The 21,189-nt window shown below is 50.1% G+C and overlaps 1 protein-coding gene across 2 annotated transcripts in view; it reads left to right on the forward strand.

Moving 5' to 3' along the window:
• Positions 1-5,502: 5,502 nt before the first annotated feature.
• GLI2 (GLI family zinc finger 2) overlaps positions 5,503-21,189 on the forward strand; it is a 167,680-nt gene continuing 151,993 nt past the window's right edge. For both annotated transcript variants that reach the window (XM_049773136.1, XM_049773137.1), the window contains exon 1: positions 5,503-5,656. In XM_049773136.1, coding sequence (XP_049629093.1) covers positions 5,503-5,656 — 154 coding nt within the window. The remainder of the gene's footprint in view (positions 5,657-21,189) is intronic.

Genomic DNA, 21,189 nt, shown 5'->3' on the forward strand with positions numbered 1-21,189 from the left:
TCAAACATATTTTTGAAAATGAATTCTTTCATTTCTTCACTGTGAATTACCCTACAGTGTCCTCTCACTTTGTGTGATCCTGGGGGAACCCTCAGCCCTTCAGTTTCTCACTTCTCTTTCTTCTTCAAGGTGGAGAAGTGAGGAATGTCCACTTTTTTGATCCAGGTGGGACTATGAAGATCTTGTCCACATGACTGCTGGACTTTTGGGTTCCACCAACATGGAGAGTCAGAACCCCTTTGCTGTCCTAGACTGGCCTTATGGCAGTGTACTCGTGTCTCTCAGGTTGAGACCCTTTCCCCCAGCCTCATTTCCCACATATCAACACAGAGGGACAGCTGGGATGGGTGATCAGTCATTCGGTTCAGATCTGGTTGAGCCCTCAAGACCTCAGTCATGAGCCTATGGCTCTTTCTGGTTATAATGAGCTTGTAATTATCGTAACCTTTAATCTAGGTTGCATTGGCAATGTGTTTTTTACTCCAGGAACTTTCTCGTGTTTTATCTCATTTGATCTTAAAAATAAGTCTGGGATCAAGGCAGGGCAGGCGTCTGTTATCTCTAACATGTTTGTTTGTCCCCCATGTGTGCCCGCTGAGTGAGTGTGAGCATGTGTTGTGCTGTGTGCCATACAGAGGGGTATGCAAGCACATGCCTTCTTGGGGCTTGATCCTGCACACATATGTATGTGTGATAGCACACTGGCACATGGGTGACTGTGTCTCCTTCAGGGGTACACATGTGTGTGGCTCTGTGTGTGGCGTTGTTCTGTGTTGTATGAGCCCATGCGTGCCCATGCGTGTGGCGCCCAGGCATGCATGCCATATGGCTGAGATCAGAGAGGAGGTGGGAAGCTGTGGCCCCACGGTGACTGCGGTCGCTGGGAGGCGAGGATCCAGCTCTCTGCTGGAGATTGATTTCGCCCGGGGAAGAAGCTCTAATTCCTATGACTCACTCCTTAGAGGAGTTCAAAGCAGCCAGGTGGTGGTGGTGTGGGGAGGTGTCTGGGGCTCTGGCTTTCAAAGTGATTGGCTCATTCTGCTCTGATTATTAATTTATTCTTTGAGCTGATCTTATTACTTGAAGCTTTTAACCTTTTGCATGCCAGGGACCCCCTCACCAGACTGAGGCTGGAAATACACTGAGCTTGCTGGCTGATGCAAGCCGCACTTACAAGCTTCAGGCACCTCATTGGTGCTGGAACAAAACCTGGCTCATTTGTTTGACCCAAGTGGCAAGGCCTCATCCACACTGAGATGAGGGTAGGTCGCCTGAGTCAGGGACAGACAGACAAAGGTACTGAGGCTTGTGACTCATCTTCCTACCTAAGGCAGACATGACCTTCTGGTTTCAAATGAAAGACAATTTAAACAAATCAAAGGATTTTGGAGTCTGGAGAGATAGCACAACAGGGATTGAGGTGCTTGCCTTGCATGCTGCTGATCGTGGATCAATCCCTAGTACTTCATATGGCTCCCTGAAGCCCCACCAAGAGTGATCCCTAAACACAGTCCGGAGGAAACCCAGAGTACAACAGGTGTAAAGGATTTTCTCTATTCATGTGCTGCAGCCCCAATGCAGCTTTGATGCAGTTGGAACTTTCACTTGAAGCTGAATATCAACTCAGGAGGGCCCAGACCTTTTCCTACCAACAGATCCATGCACCCCAAAAACCAAGTGACTTTGTGATAAATGCAGCCATCCTGTCATTCTGTCATCCAATTCACTGGTCAATTGGCAAGGCAGGAAGACTTCTATGAGGCCTTGGTGGTAACTGGGTTGGGGCACAGGGAGCCTCTGTGTGATCTTCTATTGAGAAGCATGCTCTTCCATGTCAGGGTTCAGAGAAGAACCCCCAAGCAAGACTGCTTCTCTTCTCATGCCTTGTGTGTACATGTGGGTGTCACCGGGCTAAGCAAGGGTGTCAGTGTTCCTCTTCCTAGGTGAGTGCTGTCTATGGGCATTTTGGCTCTGGGGTTTTTTTTTTTTTTGGGGTGGGGGGAGGCTCTGGGAACTGTTCCAGCAGAGACCATCAGGCTGGGCACTCTAGGAGGCTGTCTCGGAGGAGTTGCAGGGAGTGAAAGTGTCTGCCTGGGACCCTGGGTGCCTGGTATTTACCCAGAAATGGTGCTAATCCTGCTAATTCCCATGCTTTACAACTGTGTGCACCTGCCTTGCCTGCAGGGGATTGAGGGGAGGGTTGCTCTGTGGTCTGGGTGGCACAAACCAGGCACCCCCACCCCAGCACTGGGCATCTTCCACAGGCTTTTCTCCCCCCAATGAGGGGGGGGCTTCTGTGGGCTCCTCTCTATTTTGGCTTAAGTGGGTGGTAGGAATCTGAAGAAGTGCTTTATTTCTGTGCTCTGCTTGCCTGCCTTAGGGAGGCCACAACCCAAGGCTGGGAGCAGGTATCCAGGCCAGTGGACCTGGTCCCAGTCCTGCTACATCTCCTGCTGAGGATGGCAGACTCTGCAATCCACATCCTCCTCTGTGGTGGAGAGGGTTAGGTTGTAGCTTGGCAGGAGGCCTCAAATCCCATCTCTGGCACTTCATAGATGTGGCCCTGATGGGTCTTGATGGGGGCCCCCGCTCCCAAATTGGAAGGCTGGTTCTCACTCTGATGCAGTAGAGTGTGGTACAGATATGAGGAGTCTAGTGGCTACTGTGCCCCAGGTGAACCCACCTCTTCTGTCTTCCTGCCATCTTATGCCCTTCCATGAAGTTCTCACAACTTTTTTTAGACCTCTTTACTCCTTGATATTCTCTATGGTATTGGCCTCGTTTCCCATCTATGCTCCTAGAGATTCCTAAGAGCTCACTTGCCCCTGGAACAGAGCCTACTGAGCCTGATTTCCTGTGCCCACCATATTCCATCAGCTTGAGGACTTTGCAGCTGCTAGATTGGGTCTGGGGACCCTGGGGGTATAATAGCCCTCTCTGTCTTGAAGGAGCTCAGCACTAAGTCTGGATGCAGATGGTGAGCAGGCATTGTAGGAGTGCTCTGAGCATGGGGGAGGGTTTAACCCCTGAGGGAGGATGCCTGGTTCTGGGGATTGTAGGGGAGCTTGAGATAACTTTGACCTGCATCAGTGGAGGCTGATTGTCCAGAAAGAACTAGGGAGTGAAGGATGGGTGGATATGTGTTAAGCCACGGCAAACAGGGCCACTGACCTTACTGTGAATACGAGCATTTCAATGGAATCCTAGCTTTTACCCAGCTTTTTTTTTGGGGGGGGGGGAAGCTCCTGCTCACCAGTCATGCACTCTTGGGATCGTGAATCATCGGATCATGCCCAGCCCTGTCTCTAGCAAACCCCCACACTCTGGTTTCAAGGCTTTAGAGCTCCTTGGCCTGAGAGCCCTCAGAGCCTGCAGCTGATATAGGCAGACCCCACTGCATAGTGGGCCTCTCAGGACCGAGAGCACAGGTGGTAGCACTTGAATAGTGGTGGAGGCAGATGCTGGGTGTAAGAAAGGGTGCCTGAGGCTGTGTGCTGGGTAGTGTCACTAGACCTCTTGGAACCTTAACCTGCTTCTGACAATGTTGTAGATGACACACTCTTTTGAGTGCTCCGTACCCAGAAACCCTTAGACAGAGGCTTTTTGTTCCAGCTACTACTGTGACTTTATCCAGATTTTCCCCGAAATCAAGGTGATTTTCCCCTAAATCATCCCTTCATCTGAGTTGCCTGGATAGAGAACCCTGGTGTTTACAGCCCCCTTCTCTGCCACAGAGCTGATTTCCATTCTCCAAGGCCAGACATTCCTGATTTGGGCAGCACCTGCCTTCATGGGGATGATGAATTTAATAGGGAACTTGTGGGGCTTATAGGATCCAGAAGTGGAATTGACTGTGACCACTAAGAAAGAGGGAGCAGCTTTCTGGGAGAGGCGATGTTTGAGGTCATCTTGAAGGATGTGCAGGATTGACCTAAACAGAAGGACTGCAGGGCTGAGTTTCTTTTTTCAGGACTGGCTGGAAAGTTGAGTTCAGCAGAGGGCTATCGGCATGCGGGGGCAGGTATGGGGCCTTGGCTGGGTGTGGAAGGTGATAAGGTGGGGGGCAGATGTAGGGGAATACAGGAAGACTTGATCCAGAGGCCAGAAGGTGAAGCCAGGCTGGATCAGAGGAGGTGAGATTGTGGAGAAGGTGCCGGCTGCCAGGTAGGGGTGATCACAGGATGCCAGGAAGGGCAGGCAGCCTGAGAAAGGTGGACCGATGGTGAGAATCATAGCCAATCCCAATCAGATATTATAGAGCGAGGCGGAGGAGGAGGTGACCCAAGGGTGCTGACCACACACCAGGCTGCAGGGCAGAGAAGGGGGAGCGGGCAGAACTCAGGGTGTGCTGGGGGTTAAGAGAAACAGAGTCCTAAAGAGCAGATTATACAAATAGGCTTATTGGCTCAGACAGTGATCCTGAATCTTGAGGCCAAGAAAAACTCCACAATACACCCAAATCTGCAGATTACTTTCTCTCCCCACTGCCTTGGGTGCTGTGGATCAGAGTTTGGAAAGAGTATGGAAACTGGACAGGATGCTCTGTGCTCAGAAAACCAAGAGGTATAGCACATAGCAAGCCAGCAGGGGACCAGGCTTCTCTCTTGTGCTCTACCTCCTTCCTTTTCTCCTGAGAGACACAGGAAAGTGTTTAGGTTTAGGTAGATGAAACTGAGATCTTTTTAGCCTTGAAGCCCAGAGGATAAAGCCAACTTCCAACTTTGGTTTCTACCATGCCACAAGACCAGGACATTTCCTTCCCATGCCATGTGAGTCCTTGACTCTGCAATGGTTACTTTACTTTTTGCTGCTTTGATAACCGCACTTTCTGACTAAATGACCTGTGCTTCTGTCTATATGCTCTCTTCCTGTTCTCTCCCAGATTTAGCCTGGATCTCCCATTTCCCCTGGGGCTGTCCCTGCCATTGCTCAGCTTTTAGGCTGAGAGCACCACTGAGGAGCCTCACTATACCTACCAAAATAAGTTTCCCGAGTGTGTGACAGAGTAAATGATGAACATGTATTGAAAGAGTGAATGAACTTACACATGAACCTTACACATGATTCTAGAGGTGAGCATGGTATAAACGAGAAAAGAAGGGCTTCCCTTGGAGAGGGCCAGGCAGTGACTGTCAGGCTCTCAGTTCCACTACCCTGTCCCTTTGAGCTGAAGGTCAGTGTCTCGTGATTCTCTGCTCACAGCAGAAAGAACCTGTTGTGCAGATTTTTAAAATCAGGACTAACAGATGCTGAGAAAAGTCCAACACTTGTCTTGGAGGTCCCTCCCCAGAGGAGATGATTCTTAATTCTCACTAGGAGCTAAAGTCTCCCTCCCGGTGAGAAGAAAATGGAATATACTGCCATCAAGGCTAAGCGTAGCTAAGGGGTCTTGATTGTGGGGTGAAGACTGTGTTCTCTTTTGATCTGAGTCTGGGGACTGCATGCCTCATCATCTTTGTCTTTCCTCTCCAGGGCTGCCCCCCAGGACTATGCGAGGCTAGGATGGAGATGTCTGCCCCAGCCCCTGCCATGGAGAAGAAAGAAGCCAAGGGCGGGATCCTGGAGGCCTCTGCATTCCCCGACCCGGGCAGGAAGGCCTCTGCCCTGGCGGTGGCCACAGCAGCAGCGGCAGCGGCAGCCGTGGCTGCCCAAGGAGGTACTTTCTGTTTTGCACACTTGGCGGGTAGCAGGGGTGTTTTTCATTAGCCTGTTAGGATTTAATGAGACGGCTGGCCCATGTCATCAGGCAGGCATGTGGCGTTTATAGGGGCAAAAGGAGGGTGTCCCTGCTGCTGAGGATTTTGAACAGCAGACCTGGATGCCTGTTGGTTTTCTAGGAGGTCTGTGCTCCCTCCCAGCTCCCACGCTGGGACTGTGTCAGGCAGGGGATCAGGCAGGGGTGGGAGGCCCCAGGGTGCATTCTGTTGGCGCATTTGCCGGGTGCCACAGACAGGGCTCTGGCCTCTCGTTGCCTGCCAAGGACTATTTTAGAAAGTAATTGTCTCCCTATCCCTCCTGCCTGTAATTAGAGGGTCAGGTAGGGGATGGAGTATCCTTAGGTGAATTTCTGGCCAACCTAATTATAGCAGAAGGACTCCATGGCCCCAGCCTCTCATTTCACAGCCCCAAAGAGCAAGCATCTAGGGTTTCCGCGGGCCCGTGCCAGCACCCTGTTGGGAAAAGTTTGGCGGGAAGGCGAGACCTCCCCTTGTGTCTGTGCAGCCCATCTGGAGGCCACAGAACTATTTCTGTCTCCAAGGAAAAGGGAGGCAGAGATTTCTTTTCTTTCCCTTCTCATTCAAGTGCATTTAGTCATGCCCTGTTGCTCACCGTTGAAGCACAGCTCAGGGAAGCCGGGCGCTGTGGGGAGCCGGGGGCATCCATCCTCATAGGAGCATCTTGCAGGTGGCTTGTTAGCATGCAGACTCTTCCTGCCATTTCTCACCAGTTTCTTGCTCAGGAGAAACTGAGGGGTGTGTGTGTATGTGTGTGTGTGTGTGTGTGTGTGTGTGTGTGTGTGTCTGTATGTGTGTGTGCGTGCGTGCGTGTGTGCTTATGTGCACATGCATGTGGTAGAATAGTTGGGGGAAGTGGGTGAGAGCAGCTGGTGCACACTCAGGGGACTGGGTTGGGGTTCAACTGAGGTATGTAGAAGCAAGAGGGCTTCTGGACCCTTGGTCTTCAACTCTGTCACACCTGTGGACTAGCATTGAGGTATGGATCTGGGTTTGGAAACCACAGCTTTGAGCCTCAGTAGCTCTTTCAATGGTTGGCAGAGACTGTGAGCAGACCAATAGCTGAACACCACTTCTCTGAGTAGTAATCACTGTAGTTCTCTCTGTGGTCTCCTCCCCCATCTGTTGCCTTGATTCTCAGTTGAATGAAGTCAATGTGAAGATGGATGCCTGGTCCCAGACAGGGGATCCAAGGCCAACTTTGGTGCTTGGTGCCTGGTGCTTTCAGTTTCTAGATCTGTATAATGCTCTCAATTCCAGTAGTCTCTCTTGGAAATAACCCTTCAGTGGGAATAGCCCATGGAATAGTGGAGAAAGAGCTCTCTCACTTATCTGGTTGAGGAAGCACTGAGATCATGTTCATAGAAGCTCCCCAGATCAGATCCTGGAGGTGAGGGGGTTGTGAGTATCCAGCTGGGACCTGGATCACTGTCTGGCTCAGTGGCCCTAGGTTTGGCTGGCTTTGGGTCTGTGTAGCTGGGCCTTTAGATAGGTCAGGACCTGCCCTGCTAGGGATACTCCAGTATCAGCCCCAGATCTAGACATTCAACTCTCCAGAACTTGAAGGGACCCTCCCAGACTAGCACTCAGTCTAACTTAGTCTACCTCAGCCAGCAGGGAGCACCTGTTGGCTATAACAGGTCAGTAGTTAGATGAAGTGGTTGGTTGATCCAATGGGATTCCCCAGTGTTGTGCCTTTGAATGCAGTCATCACAGATGCATGAGTGAGTTCCAACATGGGGACTGAGCCATGAGCCTGCAGCATGGAGTACGGAAATGGTCAGGTGCCCCACTTCCAGAAGAAGTGTTCAACCTCACACACATACTATCCCCTCACATTACCAAGCCTGGAGAGAAGGCTGCCACAGGGCTGGATTCACCCAGTCACCTCATTTATCTCACTGTGGGTTCTGACAGGTCCTTGGGCTGCTGTCAGGACCTGTGCCAGGTTCTTATGCTCCCTGCCCTATTCTAAAGCCCCTTCTCCCAGTAGCTTCCAACAGGGATAGCTGGAGTATGCCAGGAGCAGGGCGTCTCCTGGGGCAGGCCTCTCAGTGCTTCCTAGAGGGCATGGACTGGCCTGGACTCCTGCTCTATATCCAAGAGTGTAGAACAGGTGCTTTTATTTCCTCAGGGTGGTATTTCCAACACACCCTCTGATCCCACTGAGGGCAGCAAAGGTCCAGTGAATATGAGTGAGATGCCTCTCTTCCTCACATACTCAAGTTCCAGAACTTTCCAAAGAGCTGAGGAGCTATACCTACCTTTCTTTCTGCCATACTTTCCACCAGGAGAAATGAAGGCTCAGAAGGAAGTGCCTAGTGATAGGAGGAGGGTCTTGTGGCTCACTGACCCCAAAATCCACCCAGTTGAGAGTGCTCTAAATTTCAGTTCTAGGTACCAGATGCATGGTGGGCCTAGAATCAGTTGAGACTTGCTGTGTCCAGAGTGATGGAAGTGTGGCCTCAGAAGGAGCTGGACTGGGGGAGGGTGATTATCATTACCCCCTCAAAATTTTTTTGTTTAAAAAAGTGGTGGAGGGGCCGGAGAGATAGCATGGAGGTAAGGCATTTGCCTTGCATCCAGAAGGACGGTAGTTTGAATCCCAGAATCCCATATGGTCCCTTGAGCCTGCCAGGAGCGATTTCTGAGCATAGAGCCAGGAGTATCCCCTGAGCGCTGCTGGGTGTGACCCAAAAACCAAAAGAAAAAAAAAAGTAGTGTTTTTTTGACGGACATAATACTTCCTGAGAGAGGAGGTGAGGTACAAGAGCAGTAGGAGCTCCTGGGGTTAAGGTTGAAGATAGAATCCATCGGCTCATTTCTGGATTGCAAGAACCTATTCATTATGCTGACCAGGCCTTAAAGTTTTTCTGTCCCTTTTCCCAGAGAAATGTTTAGGCAACCTCAGATATATCAGTATATAAAAAGGTCAAACATCTACAGATGATAAATTATAAAGAAAAATGTTTTTAAACCAAAACATTTTGAGGGGGAGGATGATGAGGATTTTGGGTCACACTTAGCAGTGCTCAGGTCTTATTATTGGCTCTGCTCAGAGATCACTCCTGGTCTGGATCAAAGGACTTTATGTAGTGCCAGGGATCGAACTGGGACAGCTATGTGCAAGATAAGCTCCTTTTCCCTGTTCTATTTCCGTGATTCTCCTTCCCAGTCTCTTTAGCTATTGTGCTAATACTTGGGAGGCCATAAATCTTTCAAGACACACTTTGGCCCAGGGTTGGATCCTTCCCCTATAACTCCAACCCCCACTTAATTATTAAAATGATGGGATTTCAAAGACTGTTTGACTCAAAGACTGTTTCACTCAGATGTTTCTCATTGCTTTACATGGTCACTGCCCTCTCAATGTGTTATTTTTCCTCCTCAGCAGCTTTTCTTTCCAGAAATATTTCTGAACTTCTCTGAGCTCCTTAGCTGAGCGCCAGGACCATGTCGCTCCAAGCCTCTGGGCTGGGATGCTTTGAAAGGCTGGAGCTGTGAAAGTTGGAGTTCTGGACGTCCCAGAAGCCGGGCAGCCAGACAGCCTTTATTCATTGGTGACGTGCATACCGTGGCCAACACCCATCTCTGAACTAGTGCCTGCTCTATGCTGGCCAGGCCTTCCTGGTGTGGTCTTCCTCCCCACATTGGCCACATCCGTATCCAGCCCTGAGAATGCTGAAAATGTGAATTCTTCAGCCAGAGATAGCTCAATGGACTAGAATGCATGATTTGTAAGCATGAGGCCTGGCTTTAGTTCCTGGCGCTGCCTGTGGTCCTATGAGCACTACTAGGGCCAACTCCTAAACTGTAAGCCAGGAGTAGCCCCTGAGTACCATTGAGTATTGGGTCTGTACCCCAGAATCAGACACTTGGGGTGGAGGGTCTGTAAGCTGGAGGGGGAGGGAGTAGTTGTGTACAATGTCCTTGTTCTTTCTTTTAATGGAACATACCTAATTGTGTTGGGATAGGATGGGCCACTCTGGTGATGCTCCAGCCAGATAGTGAGGGCCTGGCAGTGTGGTGTTTAGGGTCCACTCCAGCCATTCTTAAGGGTCATGGTGGTCTGGAATCAAAATCACAGCCTGGCATATGCTAAACATATGCTTACCACTTGAGTTCTCTGTCCGGCCCAGATTTGCCATGTCACCAGTTTTTCTTTTCTGGGTCTGTAGGCGCTGCCTGAACAATGGTGGCCTTGCCAGCTCCTGGCTGAGGCAAAATGAGGTGGGGGGGGGGTCCAGAGGGCTGGAGAGATCTCTGGGCTACATGGCACACCTGGTTCCCTGTCCTGCTTTACTCTGCAATCCCAGACTGACTTGCCTTGGTACCTGGAGTGGGCTTCCAGCCTCATTACCCACCTTCTAGTCCATGCATTTTGGGGTAAGACAGTGCAGAGGACGAGGAAGCTTGCAGAGCCATAGAATCTTAATCACTTGAGCAGCCCTGAGAAAGTAACATACACAGACCTGCCTCCAAATACCACGCTCCCCTCTCCCCCAGCTCCCTGAGCCTTGGATTCAGTTGTTCCGGGACAGGAATTAGATTTGTGGTTTTCAAACACAGCACCCAGCTAGTCCACAATATTTCCTGCTAGTCTATGAGAAAGTGACTACCACTTCAGCAGTGATAGGCCTGGATCAGGTGGTGGTTCTATTATAAATATTGACATATAAATAGCAAAACATAAATTTCTTTCAAGGCAAGACTGGGGATTGAACCCAGGGCTTAACACATGCAAAGCAAGTAGACACTTAACTACAGAGATCTGTGCCTGGCCTTAACAGTTTTTATTATGCACAGTCTTTGTCAGGTTCATGACATTCTTCTTGTTCCACTGATGTACAGGTGTAAAAAGGTAGGAAACATTGGATTAGATTCCTCAGAGAGGGTTAGTTTGCCATGTGGCAGAATAGGGGTCTGTTTGGCTCTCAGTATACCCCTGCTGACCCCTTATTCCTGAACTCCTGACTCCCTCTCCTGACAGGTTGTGTGTGGCCCACCTGACATTTTGAAAGCTTTTTTTAGTTACAGTTTTGCTTGGCAGTGAGGCCTTTATATAGGCTCCCAACAGTTTGCATATACCAACTTATGTCAGGGGTCTATTGAGAAGCCATGATAGGAAAGACCTCAGATCACATGGACATTCTCCTGGCTAAGCACTGATCTGATCCTTAGTGTCTCTGTCTTTGGTTTGTGTCCCCATGCTCATGGGTCTGGGCATTGTTGATTGACAGCTGTGCCCCCTGCAGTCATTGTTGTGATTATAGGTCTCCCATACAGCTGTGCCATTGGTTGGCATGGCCAGCTGCCTCTGTTAGCACTGCCCCTGTGCACCAGCCTTCTTCTCCTACCTGAGCTACTTAGCCCTGGCCCTGGCCACAGACAGCTGCCTGGGGCCTGCGCGCCTGTCCAGGTGTGACTAAGTGGGCAATTATTCTTGTTTAAGTGATTTTCAGGATGGCTGTGGATTCAGCTTGCTTCTAGGCCTGTTCTAATGGCCCGTCAAGTGGAACAGCTGCTCCCGTCAAAGTTCTCCCTGTGAGGAGTGTGGTTCTGGCATCAGGCTGGCTCACCTAGAGAGGGGAAGCAGAATGGCATCCCCTCCCTGGTGCCTATTATTAGTGTGTGTGTGGGGGGGGGGGTATGGTTTCTAAAGGACTTTTGATGATATGATGCCATGATCTCAGGCCTGCCCTGGAGGCTGGGGTGGAAGAGAGGGCTGAAGGGGCTGAGTTCCCCACTTGTCAGCCATATGGGCTGGAGAAGGCTAGCCAGTATCTCTGAGTCTTTGCTGGGCATTGCTCTGGCCCTGGCAGATACACAGTTTATGGCCTGAGTAGCAGAGAGCCTATGCTGAGTGAAGGATGTTGCAACATCTCTCCCTCTGTGCATTCAGCTGGTGTAATGATAAGGGTCTCATGCTCCCCTATGAAGCCCTGTGTTCTAATCACTCCTCAGAACTCCTCCTGAATCAGGCAGGATACACCACTTATCCTGGGCACTGCCACACCACCCCGCATTTAAGACCCAGCTCAGGTCTGTGTTCTGGAACCTTCTTCCTCTTTGGACACCATTGCTGTGCTTCCTGGCTAAGGCCCATAGGGGCTGAGGGCATCCCAGAGCCATGTTCTCACTTCTGTACCTGTTCGTCTTTGGGACTTCCTGGTTTCCTAGTTGTTTCCACTAATAGAGCTGGAAGACCAATTAGTGAGCATCTCATTCATATATGTTCATTTTACAGACATGGAAACTGAGGTATAGAGAGACAGGCAGCAAGAGTGGTCATCGACCAAGTCACCTTGGGAACTGGAGACCAAGTCCCCACCATTTTCCTGTGGGTGGGATACAGCTATTCCCTTTTCAGACCTGCCCCTTACTAGCTCCTAAATGAACGGTGTTTTTTGGAGCTTTTTCTTTTAACTGATGTTTGGTGCTGTCAAAACTAATTTTAGCATTTCTAAAGCTTGGTAAAAATACAGCCTCATTACTTTGATGTCAGCGCATAGTTTACTATTAGTATATTCTGGGGTTTATCATTTTAGTCATGTTTAACACGGCTGCACCAAGCATGCTGTATTAAATCTGGCTTATTTTACATTCCTGTCCAGAATTATTTATTTGTAACAATTTCCTCTCTATCAAAAGACACAGCTAATGCTGTGTTTTAATGTGTTATTTACACACAAAATAACCTATTTACAACTCAGCATGTGCCGGAGGGAGAATGGATGGGCCCCAGTTCCCTGCGTTCTGTTCTATCGGAGTTTAACAATCTGGTTCGCTAATAGAACCATTTATCACCAGGGTGGGGGAGATCATTTATTTTATGTTTGTGGCCAGGTCGTGCCGCCTCTGATGTGGGGAACATTTGGAGGATCATGAAGTCAGGCCTGGTGTTTGGGGAGGGATGTGGGACACTTGAGGAGGGGCACTCCTTCCTTGTAGAGATGACCAGGTGCTTCTGACTTCACAGTACCCCTAAGACATGCACATCCCATAGATGGTTCCAGAATGCCTTTCAATCAGTCCGAGACCCTGGCTCAGCCCTGTTAGAACTGCTGGTTGGAGAGATTAACAGACAGTGTTGTGAGGTTGGAGGTAGATTCTATTCATGAGGCTTCATGAGGAGGTGGGATCAGAGTGGGGCCATCAGTGGAAAAGGTGAGAGCAGGTGGCATTTGGGGAGAAAGAATAGGAGAGCAGCCCCTTAGATGTGTAGGAGCTTGGAGAGAGCCAGTGAGCTGGCTACACTGACCCTGAAGTGTCAGAAAATCAGCCTGGGTGTGGTGGGAAGAAGGTAGATGTTCTTCATGTCAGATCTAAAGCTCCATCTTTAGTGAGTGGAGATCTGGGGCAGAATAACTGGAGGCAAGGATCCCAGGGTGAAACCTAAATGAAACCCAGCACTGGGGCACAGCCAAGATGAACATTGGTCTCTGGGGGCACCAGGAAGGAGACAGCTCATGGCCCCTTGACATGCAAGCATGTGACCGGGCTGGTGGTGGGCTTGTGACCCCCTTCGAGCTGTCTATTTAATTGCACACAATGGAGAAGGAGGGCAGAGCTGTGCCTAAAACAGAAGTAGCTGCTCCCGGGACCTGCCTCCAGCCTTGGCAGGGGTTGGGGGAGGAGATGAGAAGGGGCAGCAGTAGATCCCACACTAGACACACTCAGGTGCTGATGTGGCCTGACTCCTGGGGTGGGGTTGGAGGGGTAATTAGGGAGACTGCAGGGAAGGTACACCATCTGAATTAGGCTCTGAAGACTTAGAAGGACCCCAGGAAGTCTGCTGTTGACAGCTCTATACCTCTGTCCAGTGGGGCACCTGCCAGGAACAGCTGTGCCCTCGGATGCACCATGCAGGAGGCTATGAAGTGCTGACAGGTATGGTGGCACTTTTAGATGCAGGAACCAGACACCTGGGGTGTCTAGGAGTGATTCTATCACATCCCAGCTCTGCTGAAAGGAATTCCTGTGTCATCCTCTACCCTATGTCATACCCCTCTGTGATCTCTGAGGCTATATGTGCTGGGTCGTTTCTGCTCCCAGTTGGTGAGCTTTGGATATTAATATTATCTTACCATGTGTAGGCTCCAGATGCCTCTGTGAGAAGGGGCATGCATGTGCTCCCACTCAGGTTTAGGTATAGGTAGGGATGGAAGGGGCTGAAGAATCATGTGGCCAGTTGTGAAGGGACTGAAGGTCTTCTATGAGGGCCAGCAGGCTACTGTCCTTATCTTTGGAGAGTGGCCTTTCCTGGTGAGAAGGTCTGGGCATCTTTCAGTGTGCCAGCTGCCAGAGCAGCATGGAACTCTCCAGCCCATGGCTGTTTGTTGCCTGCAGCTCTGCCATGCCAGCACTTCTGCTTCTAGTTCCCAGAGAACAGAAAATCTGCTCTTACAAAAATGTGTGTACAAATGTTTACAGCAGAATTATTCATAAGTGCCCCCCTCGAAGGAAATAACCCAGATGGTTAGTAATGAATGAATGGATCTACAAGGTGTGGTGTAACCCCACTGTGGTATGCAATGTGGCCATCAACAGGGCAGAGAGCCTGTGCACCTTGAGCGCATGCTCAGTGGAAGAAGCCAGACCCAGATGTGATTCCTTTTTCATGAACTATTCTGAAGAGGCAAATCCATAGACAGAAAGCACATTCTTGCTTGCCAGGGGCTGGGTAATGCAGATAGGGGAAGGAATGGGAGTGACTGCTAATGAGTCTTGAGTTTCTTTTGGGAGTGATGAAGTATTCTATAATGAGATGGTTGTACAACTCTGTGAACATTCTAAAACCCACTGAACTGTATACTTTAAAAAGCATGGATTACCGTATTTCACAGAATATCACACCCCATTTTTTCCAGTGATACATAAACAATTAAAAAAAAGCCCGTGTACATTGGTGTGGGAAATGTGCACTGGTGAAGGTTGTTGTATATTGTATGACGAACTCAATCATGAACAACTTTAACTGTGGGAAAAAATAATGTATTATGAACTCCTTGTAACCAAGGTATTTAAATTAAGAAGAACCCACGTAATTTCCCAGACCTATGACTTTAGCAAAAATATTTGGCATAAAATGAACAATGATTATATGGTGAAATATGGTACATCTCAGTAGTTTTCTTTGTTTTTAATGAGGGAAGAAAGGAAAGGGAAGGAAGGAGAAGGGAGGAAGTTAAGGAGGATCTGGGACAGCCTGCATACATCCGGCCTGTAGTATCTAGGCTTGGCCCCTAGTCCCTGATTCCCTAGCACGAGGCCCCCTTTCTGTGAGCATTGCTGTTTCTCCAGATGACCCAGCTCCCCGGCCAATGAGCAGCCTCCTCAGCTGATTCTATAGACTGCAAAAGCTCTAAAAATAACTGGAGTGGAAGGAGGGTGTTTAATGACAGAGTAAATAATTACATTAAGGGTGCAAGTTAGGAGGGGAGCTGAGTAAATCACTTTACCAGCCTTCAGCTAACTTCCAGGCCTTGATCACCAGATTACATCCTCCCCCGGACTTCAAATAATGGATGGTCCTCGATCCAGGCTCTGCTGCAGCCCCAGCTAGAGGCATGGCTCCGAGCTGGCCTGCCAGGCTCATTCACCCAACCCACACCTGCCATCCCAGATGGGGGAGTGGTGGGGCAAATCAGTTCTTTCACCTGAAATCGGCTGCACTTCTACAAGGGATCGGGACATGAAGTGTGGAGTGTCTGAGTGGGATGAGTGTCAGGGGCAACTGAAGCCCAAGAGGGGAGCAATCTGGCCATGGTCACTGAGTGTCTGCAATGGAGCCAGGTCAGGAGCAGATGTGGGACTCGCAATAGGGAGTAGTGTCATTGCTTTGTGGGGGTCACCCAGACTGGGATGGATACTCTCATAAAAGCATCATTCATGCAGGACAGTGCTAGGCAGTGCCCAGAGGAACTGCTGAACACCCAGGCTGTCATGATGAGGCTGCAGGAATCAGACACCTGAGGTGTCTGGGGGTGATCCTATCACTTCCCAGCTGGAGCTTCCCATCTCAGCTGAAAGGAATTCCTGTGTCATCCTGTGTTATCTGGAATACCATATCAGATGTCCCTTCAGTTCTCCCCACACTCTTCCTCATGGCCTCACTTGTGCTCAGCAAACCCCAGCAATGGTTGCAGGAACCCCTTGTCTCTCTTTGTCTTCCATCTGCTTGGAAGGCTCTCCCAGCTTGTGCCTGGGAGGATGAGAGTCTCTCTCAGACTAATGCTGGAGGAGTATGGGTCATGTGTGAGAGAGTTTGTTTCTGGAAGGAAATGACATCAGGAAGAAGTGGAACTTCATGGGCCACCAAGCTGTGGCAGAAGCTCTAAGAATCTGGCCCCCAAGCTCTGGGGCTGCTTTGGACCAGTCCCCTGCTTTGCCTGCCTCCTAGTCAGCATCTGGGAAACTTCATTTTCCACCCACATGGTGATGAGTGGCCTCAGCTTGATGGAGAAGCATCTCCTTCCAGGCAGTTCCATTGGTGTAAGGGAGCCTTCTTCTTGACTTCATCCTGCTGCCCTGTACCCATGAGTCAGTCCCCGGAATCAGGTCTATGGACCTGTCGACATATGGATGGGGTGTATGTGTCTGTCTCATGCTCTGTGGGTTCTCTAGCAGGGCTAGGCAGTTGGGTGAGTTCCTATGGTGATGGGTAGAGGGCAAGGAGGACCCAATTTGAATTTGTCACCAGCTGGTGGGCTCAGTGCAGGCTCCCAAGGGACCAGCCACCCTGAGTGAGGACTGTTGTCAGGACTGAGGGAGGTCATGATTTAAGGACCTGTGAAGGCTGAGCAGTGCTCACATGCCCAACCCCTTCCCCTAGTGTCTGATTTGATCTCTGGGACATTTCTCTACCTGTCTCCCCATGCCCCCAATCTAGGGAGATGTTTGACCAGAGTGGTCAGGGATGGCCCCTTCCAGGCTGTACTCTCTATTATCTTAGTGCAGGCGTCATGCTTCGCACTTCTTCTGGAACTTTCCTTCTTGGGCTCTACATACCATGACCAGCCCATTTCTCTGTGCTGGTGAGGCCTGCTGTGAGCAGCAGAAACAGGCTGAACCTAGGCCAGGGAGAAGTAGAGATTGCCAATCCCAACAGAAGTATTGTGGCACCTAACTGCTGTGGTGGGTCTCAATCCCTGGGGGTGAGTAGAAGAACCTGGATTCAGAGTGCGGACAAGGGTCCTGTTCCATGGTGCTAATGGTGTCTAGGAGAGCCAAGAGGTTCCTAGTAAGTCTGTTGTGTTCTTCCTTGAGCTGTCACAAGAAAGTTCTATTCTATTTTTTGGATGGGGGCCAACCATATGTGATGTAGCTGAGTCAACTGCATGGAAAGCAAGTGCCTTGCCCACTGTTCTATCTTTCCACTCCCATGGGCAGGTTCTGCAGTCCCCTCCAGACCACTATGAGTATGGGATGTTTTCTGACATGGATAGAAAATGCTGAACAGCCCATAGGTGATCAGGATCCTTTGAAGTAGGAGGTGAAAGGTTCTCCAAAGTTAAAAACATCATCAACAACAACAACAGCAACAAGAAAGCCAAGAAAAGTCCATTGTTTTCCTATCATGATTCCAGGAACTTTATAGCTTTAAGGCTTGACGGAAGAGGGCAATCTTTGGAAGGTCTTCCCAGACGGGAGTGGTGTGGGTATCACTTGGAGCCCAGGCCCACTGTCCAGCACTCCATCACCCAGAAAAGTCCTGACATTACACAGGAAGCAGCCTGACCCCCACCTCCACCCTCAATCCCAGGTTGTATTTTGAAAAGGGGAGAACTGAGAAGAGGGTGAAACTAAGACTCCGGAGTTTGGTTATGCAAGAATGTCCCAGCTAGGGCAGAGACTCAGTACAAGGGTGGATAAAGGTGTTTGCCTTGCACATAGCCAACCTGGTGCCAATTTCAGCATCACATAGGGTCGTCTGAGAACCACCAGAATGGTGGTTCCCTGAGCTCAGAGCTGAAGTCATCCTTGAGTATTGCCAGATCTGCCTCTGTCCCCCTATCCTAAATAAGCCAACTCAGCTGTGTGGTAGGCAGGTAAATGCCAACTTTGTAGCCTACTGGCCTTGCCTCTTGTCTGGGTTTATACATGAAACTGCCTCTGCTCCTTTGCCCTTGACCTGCCTGCTCCCCTCAACCAGTGTCCCCACTCCCCGCTGCCACCAGATCTCATGATAATTTCAGTCTGCCTCATCCAAAAACAAAGCTCATCCCTGACCTACCTGTCCTGTTCAGGGAGCTACAACCTGAATCCTGATGTGCAGTTACTTGCTCATGTAGCTTCAGGAAGCAGGAGAGAAGATGAGGTCTAGCATGTCACTTGTTTGGGAAGGTGAGGAAAGAATGGGGGAGGGGAAGCCTGAGAGTTAGGTCAGCCTACCCCCAAGTTGCGGTAGTTCATCTTCTGAGGAGATGCCAGGGCCCCTGTGTGCCTTCTAAGCTGATTTCTTGTCTGCTGACAGCTTTGGCTTTTCTGGCCTCTTATGCATTCAGGGTGCTCTGAGAGCTAAGAAAAGCCTGAGACAGTAAACTGCAGTGGCTAGTGATCAGGAGTTGGGTGTATGTATGCCAGTGTAATTGAGGCATAGGCATGGGCATGAGAGAGAGACAATGTCCTCTGCTAGGCAGGAAGAGGGTGCTTGGAAGCACTTAACCCTTTCATGAAGTGATTTTGACTTTAGAGTTAGTTCTAATGCTCAAGAATATTGAGGGGATGATGCAGTGGGGGCTCTCCCAGTGGACCCTGCCATGGTTATGGTCAGCTGTCAGAGCCTCAGTGAGAATTAGCTGGTCCAAGTCTGTCAGTAGAGCTGGACTGGATGAGAAAAGAATTGGGAGAATTTGAGAACCCCAAAGATCTCCCTGCCTTCCTGAGTCCTGGCACAGGAAGGCAGCACCGTTCTCCCATCCGGAATGGAGGAGACCCCAGACCTTGCCAGACCCCGTGCTCCAGGGATGCGTTTGATTGATAACCAATCACTAAAAGTATACACAGCAAAATGAAGGGCACAGCCCAGGAGCAGCATCTTGCTGGTCAGCCGCTGTAAAGATAAGTAACAGCTGTTATCCGGCCACTTAAACCCTTACCTTTGGGGTATAAAGGGGTCTGTGCTGACAGTAAGTCTTTATCAAGAAGTGTTTACTCATAAAAATCCCGATGAAGCCAGGGAGAGAGGTGTCCCGGCCTTTATAGCACCACAGCCCATCTGTGACAGCGCCCACAAATCACTGTGGCCAGAAGATGGGGAGGGGATGGAAGTTCATCCTGACCGCTGCTTCCTTGCAGAAGGGCGTGTGTTTCCAAGTGTGTGGGGCAGACACTGGGAGAGACTAAGAGTGGGCAGGCCGAGGCTCCATCGTTCTGCAAATGCTACCACTCCGCTGCTCTGACCTGGAGGAGGAGCACTGACCCCCAATGCTCAGACAGCCACTGAGTCACTCGCTTCCTGCTATTTTAACCCGAGCCTGGGAACTCTGGGAAATGAAGGTGTGGTGCCTCATTGTAGCCATTCCAGTCTGAAACAACCTCTTGTTCTTTCAGGGGTCTCTCTGAAGGCTCACCAGCTTTCACCGATGTGTGGTCTCCCAGCCATGGCTTCCTCATTGCTTGGTGGAAGTGTGGAGGTTTCTGGCAGGGAATAGCTGTTAACTGCCACCTTCCTCCATGGGTGCCATTCACCGATATTTCTGCACCCCTTACATTCATTGTCTGCAAGCTCTACCTCACCACAACATTTTCTTCCTTGTGTTCTGCCCCAGCTTGTTCTCACCTCTCTTTTCTCCCTGGGTAGCCTCCCCGGAACTTTTCTGCTAGTACTTGGCCTATCCCCCACCATTTCAGACACCTTCACCCCCATGTGCACAGAGCACTTGCAGCCTAGACTGGATGTATGCTCTCCCTCCCCACTCACCCACAAACACTATGTCCCCTAGGGCCTCCCCTGAGGGGACAGAATCACACATCTCTCAAATGGCACAGAAAAATTCAGGCACTAGGATCCCCACTAGAACCATTCAGGGTATCATGAGAAGGGCCCTACTGCAGTTGCACTTCCTTAAAAGCTGAAGCCCAGGATTCCTGACTTTCCCAGGGAGTTTGAAATCAGGCCCTTTTCCTGCCTCCAGGTCCCTTCAGGCTCCCTGCAGTTAGTTCCAGGCATGCAAATGGTGGAGTTTGGGGGTCAGCCCCAGTTCCTCATAGAGAGGTAGGGGAGGAGCCAGAGTATTGCAAAAAACCCTACCTCCTCCTTCCCTGGAGTATCAGAGCCTTATCCATGTCTGGGGTGTGAGGGAACAACATCTGTCGGGGGTCTGAAACCCCAGACCTGACTCTGAGATCAGGGCTGCCTAATGTGGCTTTAGGAGGCAGCAGGGGTTGCCATTCAGGAAGAGGAATACTCTACCTCTCTAAGCAGCACCCCTGGCATGAGTGTCTAGGTGCCAAGGCCCCAGAGCAGAGGTCAGGGGAGTCCAGCACCTAGTGAGGATCCTTGGCTGGTGTAGAATATTTTGGTATATAGGTATGGACAAAGCCAATTCTCGACTTTCCCAGGGCAGTACCTAATGGGAGCTCAAGCTTGGGGCAAGGAGTCTCTTTAAGACTGAAATGGGGTCGAGAACTCAGTGGGACTGAGCACCACCCTTGCAAGTAAGAGACCAAGGCTCCATCCCTGATATTCCAGGGTCCTCCTTACACCACCTGAAACACCCATGAGCTCTGGATAGGGGTAGTCGCTGAACAATACCAGCTATCCCCGAATAAAAGGCAGACAGAAGCCACCAGGACCCTGTTCTGTGTCTCCATCCCCTGCTTCTTCTGCACACTTCACACTCAAATGCCAGGCCCCTCTGAACATCCTGAGTTTGTCTGCACTTCCAGGCAACTTCTATTAAGACCCTTTTCCTCTGCTCTGTGTCTCCCTCTCCAAATCTCAAGGCTCCCTCGAAGCCAGATTCTATTAGTCAATTCTGTTTAATCCACAAAGCATTTGGATGTTTATGATGGCCTACTGGTTAGCATGCAGCCAAGGCCACCTGCCTATTAAGTGATCTAACCAGGTCTTGAACTTGCATCTGTCTGAGCTGATGACCAGGTTCCTCTTCCAATATTGTGCCACTCCCTCCTCTCACCTCTGCCAGCCACCTATGGATCACCCTGCCCTGTGTCACACATACCTACCCCCATTTATATGCTGGGAGAGTATCTCCATCTCACAGAATTGTTTCTCAACCAAGAATCTCTGGATCCTGGGTGTGGCTTTCAAAGGGCTTTCTATAGATGGGTGTCTGTCCCATAGTGCTAGATGTCCATGGTGCAGACTTGGGATATTTTGTTTCTTCTTGGGCTTCTGACACCTTTGTTGGAGTGTCCCTGAGCTGTGCACAACCCCCTACAGCATGAGGTTTGTAGAGGAGGGGGAGAGAGGGAGGAGGAGCAGGAA

The sequence above is a fragment of the Suncus etruscus genome, chromosome 5 (assembly GCF_024139225.1).
Source record: "Suncus etruscus isolate mSunEtr1 chromosome 5, mSunEtr1.pri.cur, whole genome shotgun sequence".
In the NCBI taxonomy this organism is placed as follows: Eukaryota; Metazoa; Chordata; class Mammalia; order Eulipotyphla; family Soricidae; genus Suncus; species Suncus etruscus.